At 50.0% G+C, this 20,576-nt stretch overlaps 2 protein-coding genes across 3 annotated transcripts; one reads left to right on the top strand and one right to left on the bottom strand.

Annotated features, from left to right (window-relative positions):
• The first annotated feature begins 4 nt into the window (after positions 1-4).
• tlk1a (tousled-like kinase 1a) lies at positions 5-14,145 on the top strand. 2 transcript variants are annotated; one of them, XM_056579151.1, is made up of 22 exons: positions 5-364; positions 3,807-3,928; positions 4,535-4,606; positions 5,362-5,400; positions 5,484-5,559; positions 5,677-5,720; positions 5,918-6,073; positions 6,208-6,294; positions 6,409-6,501; positions 7,287-7,397; positions 7,536-7,672; positions 7,899-8,087; positions 8,291-8,357; positions 8,723-8,820; positions 9,928-10,009; positions 10,123-10,214; positions 10,677-10,766; positions 11,282-11,451; positions 12,033-12,168; positions 12,613-12,724; positions 12,816-12,923; positions 13,614-14,145. In XM_056579151.1, the coding sequence occupies exons 2-22, from the start codon at positions 3,812-3,814 to the stop codon at positions 13,797-13,799; spliced, it is 2,262 nt and encodes a 753-aa protein (XP_056435126.1). In that variant the 5' UTR covers positions 5-364; positions 3,807-3,811; the 3' UTR covers positions 13,800-14,145. The 2 variants fall into 2 exon arrangements, with proteins under 2 accessions (XP_056435126.1, XP_056435127.1); XM_056579152.1 differs by having other exon boundaries at positions 5-162.
• A 580-nt stretch (positions 14,146-14,725) lies between these two features.
• On the bottom strand, positions 14,726-20,123 carry LOC130373712 (Golgi reassembly-stacking protein 2-like). The gene is made up of 9 exons (XM_056580334.1): positions 20,000-20,123; positions 19,407-19,487; positions 18,852-19,055; positions 18,123-18,209; positions 17,792-17,922; positions 17,247-17,379; positions 16,897-17,005; positions 16,253-16,387; positions 14,726-15,685 (listed from the first exon to the last, which is right to left on the bottom strand). Exons 1-9 carry the CDS (start codon positions 20,060-20,062, stop codon positions 15,447-15,449), a joined length of 1,182 nt encoding a protein of 393 aa, XP_056436309.1. The 5' UTR covers positions 20,063-20,123; the 3' UTR covers positions 14,726-15,446.
• Between the last annotated feature and the right edge of the window lie 453 nt (positions 20,124-20,576).

The raw sequence follows: 20,576 nt of genomic DNA on the forward strand, positions 1-20,576 counted from the left end.
AAGACAGAGGTCCAGGAGCCAGGACACGGCACAGCTGAGGTGTGAAGAGGTTCGTGTCCAAAAAACTGGATAATTACAATCAACCCAGCGGCAGCTGCCCATCTCGCAGACCCATTTGGACCACCAATGAGCTGACTTCCCGGCCACCGACATGTATTAGTTGTACGTGATCCAGTATGAGCACAAAAGTACACTGATGAGTGTCCAAAGTAGTGGAAGTTTGGAGGGGACGCCATCTTTGGTCCCGGTTCTCCACGTCCCCAACGCGGATTGTTTTTTCAGCAACATATCGCGGCGGTGGTGAAGGATAAAGGACGGTGTCGTTTGACGATATAGGACTCGAAACTGTTTGCTATATGTTTGTGTAAGTAGTCCTGTGCGATATTGAATTCGTTGTGCTTAAATGTGGGGCTGCAGTCTCGCCAGCTAGGCGGCGGAGAGATGGTAACCCGTCGGCTCCAAAGTCCACGGAGCCTCCGAGGCTAGCTGGCAGTAGCACCGAACCACTGTCCTCCTGAACCACAGGACAGCACAGTCACGCCACAAACATCCAGGACACCGGAGAACTGAGATGTTCCGACGGATTACTTGATATAATATGCATGCATCGGGTCGTGGGGACGATGAACGAGTGAAACGCTCAACAATGGCACACGGTAGACTGTGAGCCCTAGATGATGGTTACCGTGACTTCACGTTAGGTGCGGGTCAGGAGCTATCCCCTGGTGTCCATGGCTGGACTGGGGTGGTTCTGGAACAATGCGGTCATCATTTGAACTATTTTTTTAATTTATAAAGTGGTTCATGAAGATATAAGCCTTATCTAACTGGGTTGGTGTGTCTCCCCGGGTTCTGTTCCGGGGCACTTCGCTGATAGTAACGTTACTGTGTTGCAAAACTAATCAGCGATGTGTGTATTAACACGTCCGGCTAAGCGAATGTGTGTGTAACATGGTGGTGGAGGTGGGTTTTAAACGCGGAGCATGCACGTGAGTCCAGTAGGATGGGTACGTGTTTGTGTGTGTGTGTGGTGTACGCGCACTCTCGCGTGCACGCGGGGTTTAATGTGGAATGTCTACCTGAACAAAGAATTTAGGTTCTGGGATAGCCAAACCACGTACAGGCACATTGGTCCCAATGTTGTTTCTGAACTTGCATGTAGGTCTTGCATAGAGGAGTGGATGTATGCTCCCCCAATGTGACACCAAATTAATCATTCATGTTGCATCCATGCATTTTAGAAAATAGTTAATAGTGCCTAAATGAACACTGTTGAATTGCACCCCTGCGTTTCGTTTGTCTTACAAACGCAGGTTGTTTCACTTCGTCTCAAAATCTGCTGTGTTATGCTAAAGATTTTAATAGCTTAACAAGTGTGTGCCATAAACAGGTGGTAACTGCATGGAGTCAAAATGACAGCCACAGCAAGAGTTCTAAGGGTTCACCCTCATGCTTCTCCAGGGGCTTGAATATAGATGATGGTTGTGAATGGCCTGAGGACCTCCTTTTGTTTGACACAAAAGAAAAATAAGCCCTCATTGCTAAGTTTAAAACGAGGTGAGGGGGGGAAACAACTTGTGGTTAGGATTGCATCCTTTGTGTGGTTTCCAACTTTGACATTTAAAATGCTGTTGGCGATGGAAGGAACAAAACCAGTGGCTTTTTGGCTCGAAAGTTATGTAAATGGTGAGAAGAAAAAAGTAGCTTGTCATCTAGACTTTTCTTTGTTTTGGTTTGCAAATGTTCACAGCTTGAAACGGAAACGACATTGGTAGTAATGCACCTATTGTCAAACAATGGCCGTTTGGAATTATTCTTATGGTTATAATGCAAGGTGTTTATCTACTGATCCTGAAGGATATCAAAAGTATTTAAGGGAAGTCCCAGCAGCAGTAATTAATCAATCATAAACGTATTTGTGGGTCTTTTTTTAAAATGTGTTTTTAATGCATGAAGTTGGTCTGGCTTGTTTAATGTTTGCTGATGGATGGTTTGTAGACTTTGCACGAAATACTGAGATAATGAGGATGAAATGGATACTGAGTGTCCAGCTTGTGCTGATATCTGGGTTAGGTGTGTCCACCTTCAGCTTCTCTTCAGTCCCCCTAGTAACATTGCCACCACGCGTGATCACACGCCTTTTCAATTGGAATGATATCCAGCCGAGTCCAGAACGTAGGTCGAACAAGCCCTGTGAAGAAGTAGACTCTAGATGTAGATGACTTGTCCAAACCGAATCAAGTACTGAGCGCTCGCCTCTGTGTCCACTGCCCGTCGATGAGATGATCTTTTACATGACGTGCAGCGCTGCAAGTCCCTGCTGCGTCTGCGGCATCATTCCCGTTACGTGCGACTCTCAAGTTACCTCATGTTGCCGTGTAGTAGTGGGCTATCTTACCTCGCCCTACTAGGAGTTGCAGTAGCCCTAGCCAAGAGATGACCACAGTTTGTTTACTACCGGTTATTTCCATTGCTGGTGCTGTTGGATAACATTGGACAGTGCAGCCAGGCAGGGAATGTCTTTGTTATTACAGCGGTGGAAAACGTTGGACAAGCTTGTGTCGTTACGATTAGTGTTGGCATGACGGTTATTGATGCACTTGAATGTTCTGCAAACGTGTAATTCATCTCCAGATGCATGCACAGGAAAAGGAAAAACTAACGTGTTAATGAATGTCAACCCAAACGTTTTCTTCTGCTGGACAAGCCTGATGGTTGAATTAGTGTAAAATGCCCATAGCTGCCTTTCTGCTTTCGTCTGTTGTTTTTTTTGTGAACCCACGATTCGACGCGCTGACTGTCTTCCCAGTGCAGACGGCTCGGGAGCAGTGTTACATTTTCTTGGAATTTTACTGGGGCTCCCTGGAATACCTCTACTGCTCTTTATGTCTCATCTACCTTGCAGATGAGCAGAAGAATCTGTAATCCTAGTAGCAGCATTGGCTGACATACCTTAGCCAATATTGAGGCTGCTCTGTCTCCTTTTTTTCCGGTGAACAGAAGGGTTTTCTTCCCGTTACCTTCTGTTCCTATTAAGACGAATAGATTATAAGTGTGAAAAAAGCGGCCGAATTATGTTGGATTCTCTGCCCACGGCAGGAGCAAGCACCTTATTGTCAACAACAAATAGTTTAACCACTGTCGGCATTGAAGTATACATTATTGTATATATATTTTATTTCTTGCAAACATATTGGCACTGTTGACACCTACAATTCAATGTCACGGCCATTAGTGAGGGCAGTGATGCGTTAATGTGCATGTGACATACATTAACGAAACAAATACATCAGAATGTTCCTCTATGTGTACACCGTTCTGTCTCTGGGCAAATTTAAAATGGCCCCGTAGTTATGGCAGGTTTTCCCACGAGGTCTGCCCCCCCCCCCCCCCCCCCCCCCCCGTGGAGTCTCCTGTGACGGCGGAGCACAGAGAGCAACTGTGCCTACAGGGACCCAACTGTCGCCATGGCACAGCGGCTGAGGCCTCGCAAACAGAATGTCTCCCAACACGTCGGTCACAGCACAGCCCTCTGAGTAAAAGCACCCTGGCGGGGGCTGATTTCGTTCAGACACCATACCAGGCGTACGGTCAGCCCTGACCCCCGCGTCGGCGGTGTGAACGGAGGCGGTCTATTTTTAGAGGCCCGAGGAAAAAAAAAGAAAAACATGCGTCGTCTAATAACTTTGACAAAGGGCAATTAAGCCGTCGGGCGTTAATAGGGGTTCACTGAGGCCTCGGTGAGGCGGCCCCTCCTCCGATGCCCGGTGGTGACTCATGCTCTGACCGTCCCCTGACGTTGGCAGGTGCCATGGAGGAGCTTCACAGCCTGGACCCCAGGAGACAGGAGCTGCTGGAGGCTCGCTTCATGGGCGGTGTCGGCGGCAGCACCGGGGGCAGCACCGGCAGCACCAGCGGGGGAACCAAAGTGAGTGAGCGCCGCTGTCTGGGGGGGGGGGGTTGTGTCACGCCCCTGGCCTCGCCTCGTCGTTCTCGCCGCACGACGGGAACGCCGCCTTGAAGGGGACGTTCCGGATGGGCGTTGTTGACGAGAGAGGGCGGGTCTTTCAGTGACATGGGTTAGGGGACAGAGGGAGGGCGGGACTTTCAGTGACATGGGTGTAGGGGCTAGAGAGGAGGCGGGACGTTGTTACATGGGTTTAGGGGCCAGAGAGAGGGCGGGACTTTCAGTTGTATATCCATTGGAATTTTTAAGTAAAAAATAAATAAATGTTCCTTTTAATGCACAGCCTCTAAGGGCCCATGGTAATTTAGAGAGCGGGACTAGTGTTAACTGGTTTACACTTCATAGGAAGTTAGAGAGCGGGGACTGTTAACAGGGGCACACTTCGTAGGAAGTAAGAGAACGGACATTGTGTTGCGGTAGGCCGGGCTAACCCCACGATTCTTGATGCTCTCCTGGCCTACTGCATGCTATGTTCCTCATCACAGTAACTCTCAAATGACAATGTGAAGATGTCCTTCTACAAGTGTTAACCACTGCATGTTTTCTGCTTGTTCTCTATGATTTCAGGGTTTAGCAAACAATGAATGTTCAAATCACAGCTTTGGAAGCATAGGGTCTTCAAGTGACAAGGAGTCTGAGGTACGGTTCGAAGAAGACATTTAAATGATTTTTTTGTGCTTGAATATGGTATTTTTATCAACACAATTCTAGTCGGGCTGATTGGGGAACATGATGACTGCAGCCAGCTACAGCAACGACATTGGATAAGGTGTATTTGGGTGCTTGTCTGTGTCTGAGGTTTTATCGTCTGTTTCACCACTTGTCATCGTCCCCCCCCCTGTGTGTGTGTGTGTGTGTGTGTGTGTGTGTGTGTGTGTGTGTGTGTGTGTGTGTGTGTGTGTGTGTGTGTGTGTGTGTGTGTGTGTGTGTGTGTGTGTGTGTGTGTGTGTGTGTGTGTGTGTGTGTGTGTGTGTGTGTGTGTGTGTGTGTGTGTGTGTGACAGATGCCTCTCATACGTCACACACCTAATGGCCCGTGGCAGTGACAGCCTCAATCAGAACCGCAGTAGTCAGCAGATTCCCTGACCCTCCAGTTGTTAGTCCTGGTTCTGTAGCTCCGCCCACCCCTGACCCTCCAGTCTTTAGTCCTGGTTCTGTAGCTCCGCCCACCCCATATGTATTGATTTGATATGCTACTGTTGTGTTTCTTTGCGATCATAACAAAAGTATTGTTGGCTTCTATTGCTGTATGGCTACAGCTAGTTTTGATCTGAGGCACTGGTGTCATAAATTTCCCTTGGTCTTTTATACCAACATGTATGCACCGCATCAAGCCATTAACTGTGATTTGTTATTGCATTTATTTTGGGTTCAAATGTCTTCTTGTCTTTCCAGGGCTCGGATGTGAAAAGGGGGAGCTCTCCTGCTTATTCGGTAGGCCTGTCATAAGTCTTTATATTGCGATTGGTTGTTGTCATGATCGCGTGTCGTCGCTGAGCTGGCCATTTTGTTTTCAGACACCGGAGAAGAAGCCATCGGAGTCTTCGAGGGGAAGGAAGAGAAAACCTGAGACCCAATCAGAAAGCAGCCAAGGTAAGCCCCGCCCCTCGTCATAACCCTTGTTGTTTCAGTCCATCCATCAAGTGCGACTGAATGTTCCGGATTATAATCGAATCGAAACACAGGAATGATGCATCTCCTCTCTTACAGGAAAGACCATTGGCCGTGGACCTAAAATCAGCGATTATTTCGATGTGAGTGATTTTCAAAAATTCCCAGCGATGGTTGCGCGATTCTGCCTCTTGTTTCCTCGTCGAAGTGAAGATGCCCGACAGGGTTGGCGCACCCGAATGAAATCTCTGTGACACAAAGGCGGCCTCGTCGTTGCGCGCCCACGTTGTTGCCAAGCAGCGAGGCTATGATGTCACTCATCCCCCTGCTGTGGTCTCAGTTCCAGGGAGGGAACGGGGCCAGTCCTGTCAGAGGAGGAGGGGCTGGCGGAGGAGGAGGAGGAGGAGGAGGAGGAGGAGGAGGAGGAGGTGTTGGTGGTGGTGTCCCACTAGTGATCCGCTCGCCACAGAACTCCCACTCAGCTCAGGGTGCCGCTGTAAGTCAACTCCCCCCCCCCCCTCCCCCCCCCCCCCCAAAGACTGCCATAGACTCTGGCGTCGCCCTCACTCTTCTGTGCTGCTAAGAGTCATCGTCTTGTGTTTTTATGCATCCTGCTATATTGTTTTGCAGGTCAGACAAAGTAGCTCATCTCCCCCCAGTCTGTCTTTCGGGGACCAGGTCATGCTTCCAAAGCAACTCGCAATCAAATGTGTCCAGGTGAGGAGACCGGGATTTATTCGTTTGCTATACTAGTGTTGTTGACCCTCTTGATGTATTGACCAGATGTGGAGAGGTGGTCTGGAGTAACTGTTTTGCTTGTCCCCCCCCCAGACTGACCTCACTGGACTGAAACTGGCTGCACTTGAAAGCAATAAGAATCTGGACCTTGAGAAGAAGGAAGGGAGGATCGATGACTTGTTGAGGGTAAGGTCTCCGGTCTGTGCTCAAAACGAGCTTGATCCATCTGTAGTACACACGACCAGATAGACTAGCTGTTGACGCTAACATTAAAACATGCCACCAGATTAGCTAGCTGTTAACGCTTGCATTAAAACATGCCACCAGATTAGCTAGCTGTTAACGCTAACATTAAAACATGCCACCAGATTAGCTAGCTGTTGACGCTTGCATTAAAACATGCCACCAGATTAGCTAGCTGTTGACGCTAACATTACAACATGCCACCAGATTAGCTAGCTGTTAACGCTTGCATTAAAACATGCCACCAGATTAGCTAGCTGTTAACGCTAACATTAAAACATGCCACCAGATTAGCTAGCTGTTGACGCTTGCATTAAAACATGCCACCAGATTAGCTAGCTGTTGACGCTTACATTACAACATGCCACAGGATTAGCTAGCTGTTGATGCCAACATTACAACATGCCACAGGATTAGCTAGCTGACGCTTGCATTACAACATGCCACCAGAAAAGCTAGCTGTTGAAGCTAACATTGTAACATGCCACCAGATAAGCTAGCTGTTGATGCTAACATTGTAACATGCCACCAGATAAGCTAGCTGTTGATGCTAACATTGTAACAACCACATTCTGTGGTTGTGTTATTCTGTAGGGCTGAATTGGTTGGTTGAGCAACAGAACAATTATTTATCTATCTACATGAATAGCTTTGAAACAATGTTGCTTTGGGAGTATACATATCTCTCAACATGCCAATTTATGTTTTTTGTTTTTTTTCCTCCTTAGGCAAACTGTGATCTCAGAAGGCAGGTAGACGAACAACAAAAATTACTTGAAAAGTTTAAGGAACGCTTGAATAAATGCATCAGTATGAGCAAGAAGCTGCTCATAGAGAAGGTGAGAGCTTGGCCTTCTGTCTTCCATGTCGCACGCGCCCGCACGTGTGTGTGTGTGTGTGTGTGCACATACGAGTGTGTGTTGTGTTGTGTTGCGTGGCTTCGCTAAGCTAAGGAGGCCATTTTGTTGCGACCCCAGAGCACCCAGGAGAAGCAGTCGTGCCGGGAGAAGAGCATGCAGGACCGGCTGCGTCTGGGACACTTCACCACGGTGCGCCACGGGGCCTCGTTCACCGAGCAGTGGACGGACGGCTACGCCTTCCAGAACCTCGTCAAGTGAGTCCCCCCACGGATGAGCCCCTTTTTAGTTTGCAACGGAAAAATCAAACGACAGTTGAACGTTTTAACACTAAAGCGGTTTCCCTTTGAACTTGCCTCCCCGACTGAGTGTCATTATATATTTTTTTACATCACCTCAAGGGATTGCGATGAGTCGAATGGCACAGCGGGGGTGACTCTTCCCAGCCCCTTCTCTTATTTGCACAATGTCTCCCTTTCACAGGCAACAGGAGTGGTTGAACCAGCAGCGCGAGGACATGGAGAGGCAAAGAAAACTGTTGGCTAAAAGGAAGCCGCCGTCGTCCAGCAACTCCCAGGCGCCCGCGACCAACTCGGAGCCAAAACAGCGCAAGACAAAGGCGGTGAACGGAGCTGAAAGCGATCCCTTTCTGAAACCCAGCCTACCTCAGCTGTGAGTGCGCACGCCTTTCTTCCGCTCGTTCACGCTCGTGACATCAGATCAGAGCCGCGGGGCTGGTGGCTTGACCCGCTGCTGAAGTGTTTTTCCCGCGTGGCCAACCGGTCCAAAGAGATCTATAAACCCGCAGCGGCGCTGTGATAGCCTGTTTAACGGCAGGGGGATTTGGACACTGAAAGGGTTTTCTCTCTCGACAGGTTGACTCTCGCCGAGTACCACGAGCAGGAGGAGATCTTCAAGCTGCGGCTTGGTCATCTGAAGAAGGTGAGCACGCCGAACCACACCGCCTCATTCAGCGAGTAGATCCCCGTGGAGGAGGTCACCCCGGGGGGTGTTTACAGGACACGTTAAAAGGAGGAGGAGTAGGCAGTGCATGCGTTACCGTGTTCAGATGCAGTTGGAAACTCTTCGTGTCTCCTTTTTGAATAATTTAACATATTTGATATCGCAATTTAGGGGCTGGAGAACTCTGGCTGAACCTCCAGAGCTCTCGTGGCCTTAGAGTTTTGTGTTCTAGTGTTGGTTGTTTTTCCCAATACATAAACCTACGGACCAGCTAAAAAGTATGAATATTGAATGCACAACTAGTGAGTATGGATTCTGATGAGGTGTGTGTTAATCATTTATAGGAAGAAGCGGAGATCCAGGCCGAGTTGGAGCGTCTGGAGAGAGTGCGTAACCTCCACATTCGAGAGCTGAAGAGAATAAATAATGAAGACAGTTCTCAGTGAGTCTCCCTTACACGCTCGCTCTCTTTATCTGTGTAATTTCTTATGCCAAATTGTTGACTACTATTGTTCTGGTAGGAAGCAGAAGATCAAGTAAGGTCTATGTGAGGCAGACAGGACCTTAGACTGCTATCTCAAAGTGACCGTCATCCAGATGACGGTTGATGTTATGTTGGTTATATATAGATGGTCCTCCCATCTAGTCGTTGTCCCCCCCCCCAACCCAATCTCGAGGTGCCAGGGGGAGATAACAAAAAAAATACAAATTGAGGACCAATCAACGTTAGGGGGCGGTATTTTCAGTTCATGACTGACGAGCGGGTCAGCAGTGCACAGAATGTCAATACAATGGCGGACCAGAAATCAACGCAGCAAATAGTTTACAGGGATGGACAAAAATCAAAAATTCAAAAATTAACTGATATTTTATCAGAGACAACGTTTTTGTTGACTTCCAACGGGAAAAGTGCCGCGAGAGGAACGCTATCACTTGTTTCTACAATCTGCTGGTCGCACATTTTCGAACATCGTAAGGCCGCGCCAATATTAGGATATCAATCGCTGCTCGGTCGAGGCCTGACTGACCTTCACTACGAAAAGCAAACTTTTCTATCTGATCGTTCTCATGAGGCTACCCAAGGGGCAACTCCTAACCCTGTAGAGACCGAATGTAGCCCAGGCTCCTATCTTAAAGTGCTCCTCTTTTCAAATGGCAGTCAAAGATAGAGTCGACCCACGACGTTGGCGTGTTGAATGTGGAAGAGGTGCGAGAATGAGTTTTTAAAAGATCAGACATTGTGTTCACACGACGCTGTCAGGAACTCGTACTTGAAGTTGGTTGGCTTGGTGTTTTTGTTTTTTTTAACTAGGTCTAATTTGATCTGAACTCAGTTTTAGCACTGAACTTGCTGGACTGGAAAGGAATTGGGTCAAATTATTTATCTTCAAAGATTGGATCTGTCTGTTTTAAATAAATGTCACTTCCACAAGAACAACCGAAATATGGTTCAGGTCAGATATTGCATTTTATGACTAAATGATGTTGATGTTGATGCAACTATGGCGTTCATAATGAATATCCTGGCTTTGCTTCTTCTCAACCGCAGGTTTAAGGACCACCCGACGTTAAACGAGCGGTACCTGCTCCTACACTTGCTAGGCAGAGGGGGCTTCAGTGAAGTTTACAAGGTACGGTGTGGCTTCTAGGTCCTCTACCTCTCACAGTAAAGACCTTCTTGTAGGGGCTCCCTCCCTCTCCTGAGGCCATCGGGGTCCTAACATGCTCTGTGTCGTCTCTGAAGGCCTTCGACCTCATCGAACAAAGATATGCTGCTGTGAAGATCCATCAACTCAACAAGAACTGGAGGGAGGAGAAGAAGGAGAACTATCACAAGTAGGGTTCCTCGGGATTTTACCTTCTTGGTCTGAACTGATGGTCACCCTCTACTTGGGGCCGGGCAATACTTCAATAATATCGTTTATCATCTATAAATGGTATTGTATCGTCGTTAAATGAAGATTGGGATACCCCGTCTCGTAGTTTTAACTGATTTTTCCTACGGGGGATTAATACATTTGTATCATATCATCAAATGAATTGCAATGAAAATCTGTGCTATATAAAGATTATAATGAGGTTTGAAACGTTAAAGAAAGGAAAACTAGTTTTCTAGCTCTTTCACCCAGCTCAAAGTAAACTTGTGACATGTAAATCAAGACACGGTGGTTCTGCCTTTTGCTTTGGTTCACATAATTACATTCTACTACGACGTGCATGTTGTGTTTTTGGGCGCATTGCCCGTGGCTACGGTTGCCGACGGTAACCGTGCATCCCTGCTCTCCTCCTCCTCCGCAGGCATGCGTGCCGGGAGTACCGAATACACAAGCAGCTGGACCACCCTCGCATCGTGAAGCTCTACGACTACTTTTCACTGGACACGGACACGTGAGTCCACGCGCCCCGGGTTAAGGGGTCTGGGGGGGGGGTTGGTCTGGAACCACATGGTCTGGGACCACACAACCACGTGTGTGGTTGTGTTATTGACATCGTCAACAGCTAGTTTATCTGGTGGAATGTTTTATTGTTAGCTTCAACAGCTAGCTTATCTGGTGGCATGTTACAACGTTAGCTCCAGTCCAGCTGACCTCAGCTCTTGATCAAGCTGTCTTAGGGTCCCCTACTCTTTCTTTCTCTACCGCTACACATTCCCTTTCTCTCGCTCTCGCTCTCGCGCTCTGTCTCTCTCTCTCTCTCCCCACCCCCCCCCCACCTTCTGAACATTCATCCATTCACGCGACTGTTTCTCGTGTAATACCGCCCCCTGGCTGTTACTGGGTTCCGTTCAGTCTCTTCCCCGCCCCCCCCCCCGCAGAAGTTCTGCTAGAACATAGGACTGCCGTGTCAATCCCAGGTGACCTCCAGACCCACGCTGACCCCCATCCTCCGGCCTCCCCCGACAGGTTCTGCACGGTGCTGGAGTACTGCGAGGGCAACGACCTGGACTTCTACCTGAAGCAGCACAAGCTCATGTCGGAGAAGGAGGCGCGGTCCATCGTCATGCAGATCGTCAACGCACTGAGATACCTGAACGAGATCAAGCCGCCCATCATCCATTATGACCTCAAGCCAGGTAAACACTGTCCTCCATGATGACCTCCAGCCAGGTAAACACTGTCCTCTGGGGTCTCACAAGTATATTCAGAGCTAATGAGAGGTCAGACACACTCAAAGGTTGGGAACAGTCGTGCTCGGCCTTCAATAAGGGTGTTTTAGCTCAACTTGACCTGAAACGTCCAATAAGACTTACAGCAGTTCATAAACGCATTCACACACCGACGGTAGAGTCGACCATGGAAGGCATCAGCCAGTTAGGGTTTGGTGTCTTGCTCAAGGACACCTCGACACTCGGCTAGGAGGAGCCGGGGATAGAACTAGCAACATTTCGGTTACAAGTCAACCCGCTCTACCTCCTGAGCTAAGCCGACGCACCAGACGAAGTACAGATCCGTCTCGTAGTAGAAAGGACAACGCGCAGACGAGGATGAGGTTCAGATCCAAGGTATCACGACGGTGCTTAGTAGCGTGCAGGGTTTTGAGCCAGAGGTCTAGATGTATAGAACGTTGTATGACTGCTTTACCGGTGTGTGCGATGCCTCCAGCGGGAAACGCAACGCTTCTTCTTTGTAAATTGTTTTTTGTGTTCCCTTTAAGGCAACATCCTATTGGTGGACGGCACGGCGTGCGGGGAAATCAAGATCACAGACTTTGGTTTGTCCAAAATCATGGACGACGACAACTATGGCGCCGATGGCATGGACCTGACGTCGCAGGGGGCCGGGACATACTGGTAAGGAATACCAGTATGTCATACTGGTATATAGCCGGGACATACTGGTAAGGAATAGGTTTGACTCCCCAGATAGCGAGTGTATGTACCGATACAGCATCTGGCATTGTCACTACTACTAGACATTGTTCTTATTGAAGGGTTCTCTTACGACGGGTTCCCTTACTGTCAACATCATTTCCAAATGATGTTGACAGTAAGAGAACCCAAAGGAGTCGTGTGATGGTATCGCATCGGCGCATAGACTTCGTCGATGCCCGAATCGATACTGTATTTTAGGCAGCATCTGAGGAAGTTCCAATACTGGTATTGGAACAAGTCCAGTAAGGAACCTCGTCGGGTGTCTGTGGCTAGCAAGTGACACCAGTCGCTTGCTAGCCACAGACGCCTAGACATCCGTGTGGGTCCCAGGTCGCTAAGACTGTCTGTGTCTCACCCGCTCAGGTACCTGCCCCCCGAGTGTTTCGTCGTGGGTAAAGAACCTCCAAAGATCTCCAACAAGGTGGACGTGTGGTCTGTGGGCATCATCTTCTTCCAGTGTCTCTACGGGAGAAAGGTGAGCACAGAACCGATCCGCGCGGAGGTGTTTGAGTGCCTTGGAGGCCCTGCCGCTTGCTTGATGTGTCTGTATGTGTTTTTGGTTTCAGCCCTTCGGCCACAATCAGTCCCAACAGGACATCCTGCAGGAGAACACCATCCTTAAAGCTACAGACCTCCAGTTCCCTGTGAAGCCCGTCTCGAGTAATGAAGCAAAGGTGTGTGGTTAGCCTTTTTGAACCTACCGCGGTAATGCCGCTTATTGAACGGTGACTGAATGAGCAGTGTGACGCTACAATGTCACATTGATTATTGCGGTTCTGGCCTTGAATGAGTCGGACGAAGGGGACAGCAGCTGGCTTGTGTTTTCAGACCTGCCCCGTGTTGCTCAAACGCTGGGCTCGACACGCACTGCTTCAGGAGCAGGCTCGCACCTTTTTATCGAAGAGATCCCCAAGCTAAACTATGAATGATATGCAGCAGCAAAGTATTCATTCACCAAGTCTTCCCCTTAAGACATCAGTTCTTTCATCGCCATGAATACAATTACAATTAGGGCATTTAGCAGACGCTTTTATCCAAAGCGAATTACATCGGTTAATACACACATTGACACACCGACAGCAGAGTCAACCGTGCAAGGCGACAGTGTGTCTTGCTCAGGGACACATCGACACTCAGCTGGGAGGAGCCGGGGATCGGACTACCAACCTTTCGGTTACCATAGCTTTGTATACTCGACTGCGTTGTGGTCGCGTGAATCGAGGTCCCGAGAGAGTCAAGGTCCCCTGACTCTCCCTTACCTCTTCCCTGAGAGCCATAATGTGACTTCTGCGTCTCCCCCCCCCCCCCCCCCCCCCCCCCCGTATCACACGCCCTTCTCCCCACTCCCACCCACCCCCCTCCAGGCCTTCATCAAGCGCTGCCTGGCCTACCGCAAGGAGGACCGATTCGACGTGCACCAGCTGGGGGGCGACTCCTACCTGCTGCCACACATGCGGCGATCCAGCTCCTCAGGCGCCCTGCAGGTGGGCCCCGGGGGGCCGGGCTCCTCCTCCACCCCCACCACCGGGGGCGTCATCTCATCATACTGACTCTCTCTCTCTCCTCTTGCACTGTGACGGAACCGAGCAGCGGGCTGCTCCCCCCCGCCCCCCCCCCCCAGCCCCGCCCGGCGTCTGTCTGGGGGTCCGAGGGTCTGAGGACTGGGGGAGCAGGACACGGAAGGGGGGAGGGCGGGGAGGGACTAGAATGGCCAAACCCCCCCCTCCCACCAACTCTTCCCTGCACCCATGTCGTGCTCCTGGCGTTGGCACAGCCCTGGATCGATGGGGGAGGGGGGGGGGAGGAGCCTGAGGGGAACATGGATCCTGAGGAGAAGATCCAGAAGAGCACTGAACGAAACTGACTTGAGAACCTGGAGGAGGATCTGGGTGGAGAGCCTGGTGTGGGGGGGGGGGCGGGCGGAGGGGAAACCTGGCTGGTGGGGGCGTTGGTCGGGGGTGGGGGGGTCTCTCGGCGCTCCTGCAAGGGTGCAAACCATACAGCTGCTACACACACACACACGTTCATTTACTGTATTAAGCAGACGTTCATCGTTTTAAGAATTTCACTTTTGTTCCTTGTTTTATTTGTTCAAAGTGATAGGCTTTAATTCAGTTACACCTAGCCATGAGATTGTAATACTTTAGCAAACTGTGGCATCTAGTAAGAAATAGGCTCTGGCAGCATACTAATGTTTAATGCACAAGATAACCAAATGTAGAAAAATGACGTTGTACAAAATCCTATGCAGGAATACTAATAAATAAATAAATGGATGGATTGAGAACTGTATATGCTGTGCAGATGATAATTTTGCAGTTTTTGTAAAACAAACATATTGGGCGATTTGAGGTTCATGCTGTGTCCCGTTTTGCAGCTTTAGATGTTGCTATTGCTCAGGGTGGCGTGATCTTATTTGTGTACAGTTTGGCTGAGAGTAAAAAATAAATGCTGGGAAATTAGAGCTGAGGTCTTATCAAGCACAACTGCTTTATTATCGATCACTGCAATACAATCATCGTCATTCATAGTCAACTGCGGGGTCCTGCCGTCACTCCTGAGCTTCTGCTGCCATCGTGTGGTGTCCGAGCGGTACTGCGGTTTACTTTCAATAGTTGTAGCCTAATCGTGTATAAAGGCACGGACAGCAGCCTGCTTGAGTCAAGTGTCGTGTACTTGAGAAAAATTCCCCATCCTGTCCAGGAACACTTGGCTCAACAAGAATTATGAGGAAAACCACTTAATGAAGTGAACCGCTATACAAGATCCCCGAGCTAAACATGATATACAGCAAAGTAAATATAAACCTTTAACGTCTCCTGAAGAATTCTGGCACTTAATCACCATAAATAGTTTCTTTTTTAAAATACTTGGCTGGGTTGCGGTAACGTGACGAGCACGTTCACAAGGGGCCAGGAATGAAATGGACTCCGGTTCGAGTGTTATGCGGTAACCTTGCATTCCGGCATGCTATCCCATAATCCTCAAACCTTATACTTTAATCTTCAGTCCAGCCATCCTCACTAAATGATTACTGAGACCAGTGGGAAGAAAGCCAAAGGGTTCGGCTCATTATAAATATCTAAATAACCAGGCGCCCCACGCTTGAACACATTTTTTACGACGACCGGCGAAACCGTGTGTTTGGAGGGGGGGGGGGATTAGTGTATTGATCGGTGTTGTAAACTGAGCGTCCATTACGACGACACGGTGACGTTTCCCGGGTGAGGCGTCGCCCCTGACGACGGCGCGCTGTACTGATGGGGGAAGCCGTGGACCAAGGGGTAGGACAGCGGTGGGGTCGCCATGGCGACGGGGTCCTGAACGCCGGACGTCGGAGGCGGGGCCCCGGCGCCCGGAAGGACCCGTTCCGACAGGGGGGGGGTCGCCCCCGGGACCAGAGGGGGCAGGTTGAGCGGAGCCAGCGGGGGGAGACCTGGGTGGGGGGGGAGGGAGGACCAGAGAACGACAAACAGGGTGAACTTTACATCCTTGAAGTTCATTGAGCTGTGCAGCGACGTCCACGACCAGAATCATGGGCTCTTCCGGAGACGTGTTGCAGAGAAACAGAAGCAGCCTTGCAGGCGTGCTGCTTGTAAGTCAGAGCCTTTTGTCCGTGATGACATGGGACCAGACAGCTCATTGGCTAGGGTGTTGGACTCTTTAAAAGAACAGGACAGCTCGTTGGCTAGGGTGTTGGACTCTTTTAAAGTACAGGACAGCTTATTGGCTGGGGTGAAGACAAGTAATCGTCTTCACCTCTGATTGTATTCATGTAACTTGCTCAAGTTCGTAATGACTTGGTCAAGTAACACAAGTTTTGCGATGTATTTATTCAGCCGCTGCTCTCCATGTTAACTGGAGGAGCGAACATGGCTCCTGCAGTTCGAATCATAAAGCCTGAACTTAGGTAAACAGCTGAGCTCATTCCTTGGCGTGCACGTTGAGGCTGAGCCGAGACTGAGACGACAGAACGCCACAGCGACACTTCACCAGGGTTTACCTGCAGGGGGAAGCCCGCCGACGCCATGTAGCGAGAGCCTGCTCAACTCCGGCAAGGTGATGTTGAGGTTGGGGAGGGGTGGGAGGGGAGGGAGGGGAGGGAGGGGAGGGAGGCGTCCGGGTAAAGGCATTAAACCTGCAAGACGAGGACAGAGGGCGGTTTACGATGTGTGTGAGGCCGGTTTATGATTTCACACGTTTGCATTCATGCCTCGCTGGACGTCCGTACTTAAAGCGTTTTGATACGTATGTGCACGTGTGCCAGCTATGGATCTAGACAAGCTCCATTAAAACCATGCGGTACTTGGGACTGACCCGGTAGGCCGGCAGGGGGGAGGGGTCCAGGGGCGATATGATGAGGAACCGGTACTGTAGGAGCTCCTGGAACAGAGGGCCATGATAGCAGTCACTATGAGACGTACCTTTATCTAACCACTGGCTCCTCCTCGGATCAAACCCCCCCAAGACAGACGCAATCTTGGTTTGCTTTCATAATATTCTAACAAAAAAAGTGGTATATTCTGCATCGAACCCCGAAAGAAACTGACCCTTGTTGTGCAACACACAGTTTCACTGAAAAACAGTGCAAAATGTGTTTTAGTTAGTTGTGCGTGTGCGTGTGCGTGTGTGTGTGTGTGTGTGTACCTGTCTGGAAGGCGCTGAGGGCGGGCGGCTGGGCGGAGCTGACGGTGACCCCACCCACAGACGGAGACGCATCAGGTGAGGCCGTGACACTCACGGCCGACAGGTGAACCTGGGAATCGCACCCACAACCACTCAGGATTACCGTAGTTCAAAATGCACCATAACTACCACTACACAGAAAACAGATCTTTTTATGACATAGTATCTTTAAAAAAGAAAAGGACAATTAATACCTAAACACTGTCAACGTAATATTAGTATGCTACTTTGATGCCGTTGATAAACCACATCTTTGATTGAGTCCCCAACGCTGTTGGATCACAGCAGTAAACGTCTCCTTTAAGCCTGACCTCTGTGAAGCCATCCTTAGGTGGTGCCGCCGCTCCGCTGGCCGTCGGGGCAGGGAAGCTGATCTTCTTGCCCTCGGAGAAAGGCAGCGTGGGTATCCGGTGCAGGTAGCCGTAGCCGATCCCACAGCCGATGCTGGGGACGGGGGCAATCGGGACAGTTCACACATTAGTCAAAAAAAGAATGCTCTGTTGAGTTCCTACGGCAGGGATGCGTTGCTAAAAGGACATACTGGGTTTTGTACAAGAATTTCATAACTTTCCTGAACTAGGTGTGTGTGTGTGTGTGTGTGTGTGTGTGTGTGTGTGTGTGTGTGTGTGTGTGTGTGTGTGTGTGTGTGTGTGTGTGTGTGTGTGTGTGTGTGTGTGTGTGTGTGTGCATCTTTGTCTGTGTCTGTATGTGTGTGTGTGTGTGTGTGCGTGCATCTGTGTTTGCACGTCTGCGTCTGTCTGTGCGTCTGTCTACATGGGTCAGTCTGTGTGTCTGTCTACATGGGTCTGTGTGTGCATCTGTGTGTGCGTCTGCCGGCCTCCACTCCCCCTCTCACCTGCCCTCCCCGCCCCAGTCGCAGTTGGGGGTGATCACCACCTCGCGGCAGCTGTCTGTGTCGGTGTTGTACACGTACAGCTTCAGCCCCTTCCCGTCGTACGCCTCGATGAGCGAGAACAGATCCTCGCTCTGTTTGAAGAAGGATTCAAGCTTCGAGTCAACAGTTGCCATCGAAGCACAAAAACGGGCCGGGTTCAGCTGTAGCGGCCATCTTGGCCCCAAACGCTGTCTCGGCTACCAGCTGGCGTTTGGAGCCAAGATGGCCACCACAGGTGAACCAGGCCCAGGGTGTCTCAGAGGATTCGTCCAGGTCTCGGCGCGAGAGGTACCTCGTTCATGACCGAGTCGGCCCCGATGATGTAGTCCGAGTGGGGTCTCAGGCCCGCCAGAGCCGCCGGAGATTTGGCCTCCACCTCCTAAAAAGAAAAATATGATGAAGGGATGTCGAGATTTCTCGCATCTTTCTTAAAAATTACAATCGCCACTGTTTAAATAGTGTGTGTCATTTGTGCAGTCCCACGTGAACACGGTACAAACGTTATAGAAGTAAAAATGTTATTCATTCATTATAATACATTAATGTTTTACTGACATGAACATGTTCAGAGTTCACCGAGACTCTGCATAGCCATTAAGCACTTAATGTATATTGTACTTCCTGGCACTTAATGTACGCACTTATTGTATGTTATACGTCCTGACTCCTGGCACTTAAAAAAAGTACTTAGCATTGTGTAGCGTCTTATCCTAGCTGTCTCTGTTGTGTACGGGGAATGGGTTAACCTAGTGATGGTTAGTGCTTGGCATTTGGTCCTATGAACATCCTTAATGTACCGGCAGGGATATATTATCGTTTCTCTTTTCTTCTGTTCTTCTTATTATAAGTTACAATGCCCTGAATGTGACTGTGGGGAGCCCCCTCACCACAGTAGCCGCCCCCCTAAATCCTTCACCCCTTACCCCATTCACCCCCCCTCACCCCCCCCAGCCCCTACCCCCACATCACCCCCCTTCACCCCCCTCACCCCCCTCCCCCCCACCCCCTTCCCCCCCCTCACCAGCACGTGCCAGACGTTCTCGTTGGCGCCGTCGAAGGTGCAGAAGCGGATGCTGACCCCCAGCAGGCCCTGCCCCCCCCACAGGGTGCTGGGGGTGACGGAGGCCTCCCTGACGTCCAGGGTCTTGCTGCTGTACACCAGCATCTTGAGGGGCCGCTCCACGCTGCCCTTCAGCAGCTCCTTCAGCGTGTCGTTGTCTTTGTTCTGCCCAACAACGAGATCCTCGTCAGTGGAGGTGAGTGTGTGTGCGTGTGCGTGTGCGTGTGCGTGTGTGTGTGTGTGTGTGTGTGTGTCAGTGTTTATGCGCCTGTATGTGTGAATGTGTTTGCAATGCATGACTCAATCCCGGTTAATACTGACAACCTTTCTTTAGCGGGATCGATAAGCAATACTCAGGATACCCTGCTACATTTAATCACACGCCCAGCGTCCTGTTTAACCTGAACGTGTGTAACCCACAACCGTCTGATTCTACCGGTTGTAGCCCCACCGGTCTCTCACGCATCACCCCTGGTGGTCCCGCCTACAGGCGTGTGATTGGCGTTCTGTTCTTACCAGTCGGGTGTCTGACATGGAGACGATGAAGTCAAAGAACGGCTCCAATCCAGCGCGGTGGCCAGGGGAATTCTCTTGGACCTGGAAATAACACCGTCATGGGGTTTAGTCCTGATGGGGATTAGTCATGGAGTTGAACAGGTGGACTAAAACAAAATGTTGACGCAGGGATATTTGTGGTACTTGAGTAGGGGCTGCCAAGCTGAATTCTCTGCTATGTGCACACATTCGGTTGCTGCTGTGCTAACACGGGCTAACTTTGACCATTTTACATGAAGAATTGACTGTGATTAAAGAGTAAAATAGGACCATATGGGAGACGCGACTACGGCAGAATCGCTTCATGATCATTGCAGTCGCCATCAATAGCCACGATTTCTGACAGCTACCCAGCAGCAGTAACATACGTTCGGTCGCAAATATAACGATGCGGATAATCCATGGATGCTTTATATTATTTGAGGACCATTGGTTCTCCAGCGTCGAGGGAGAATCTAAAGGAGATCTGAGCGGAACGTGGATGTGTTTCAGTCACCGATTGAAACCCATCCAGCCGCGCGTCAGAGAGCCATCTGCCCTGTTCAACATCTTACTCTGAGGACGTGGTATCCTTCAGATCCTCCGCCCGGGATTTCCACGCTCTGAGAACCCCCCATCTCTACCTGGAGGGTCGGTGGGCTGCTGGATGACACAGCCCCTGGAGAGAGGGAGAATGAGGCAGAGAGAGAAAGAGAGAGAGAGAGAGAGAGAGAGAGAGGAGTTTATAACGGCGACACACACGCCGCACAGTGCAGTGGTTCTTTCCTGCTGTTGCTGTCCCGGAATCCAAGCACTTCCGGTGAGGTGCACACTCACACGCGGACACCGTGGGGCGCACGCACCGCGCATCCCGCATCCCGCATCGCGCATCATGCAACCACGCATCCCTCATCCCGCATCATCACACTTCGACCACCTGTGCATCGTGCGTGGCTTCGCAGCAACCTGTATTAACTTACAATTTGAATACTTTTCCCAAAATAAACCGATACTCATGTGGACATTGCAAATTGAACACATTAATTAGCCTAATAGTTAATAAACATATTTACTAGGTAGGGGTTACCTATGGTAAAATAGGATAGGTTTAATATATGGACGGTCGTTGATCAGATGGTGTCAATGGGGAGG

This window comes from Gadus chalcogrammus, chromosome 20 (assembly GCF_026213295.1).
Source record: "Gadus chalcogrammus isolate NIFS_2021 chromosome 20, NIFS_Gcha_1.0, whole genome shotgun sequence".
NCBI lineage: Eukaryota > Metazoa > Chordata > Actinopteri > Gadiformes > Gadidae > Gadus > Gadus chalcogrammus.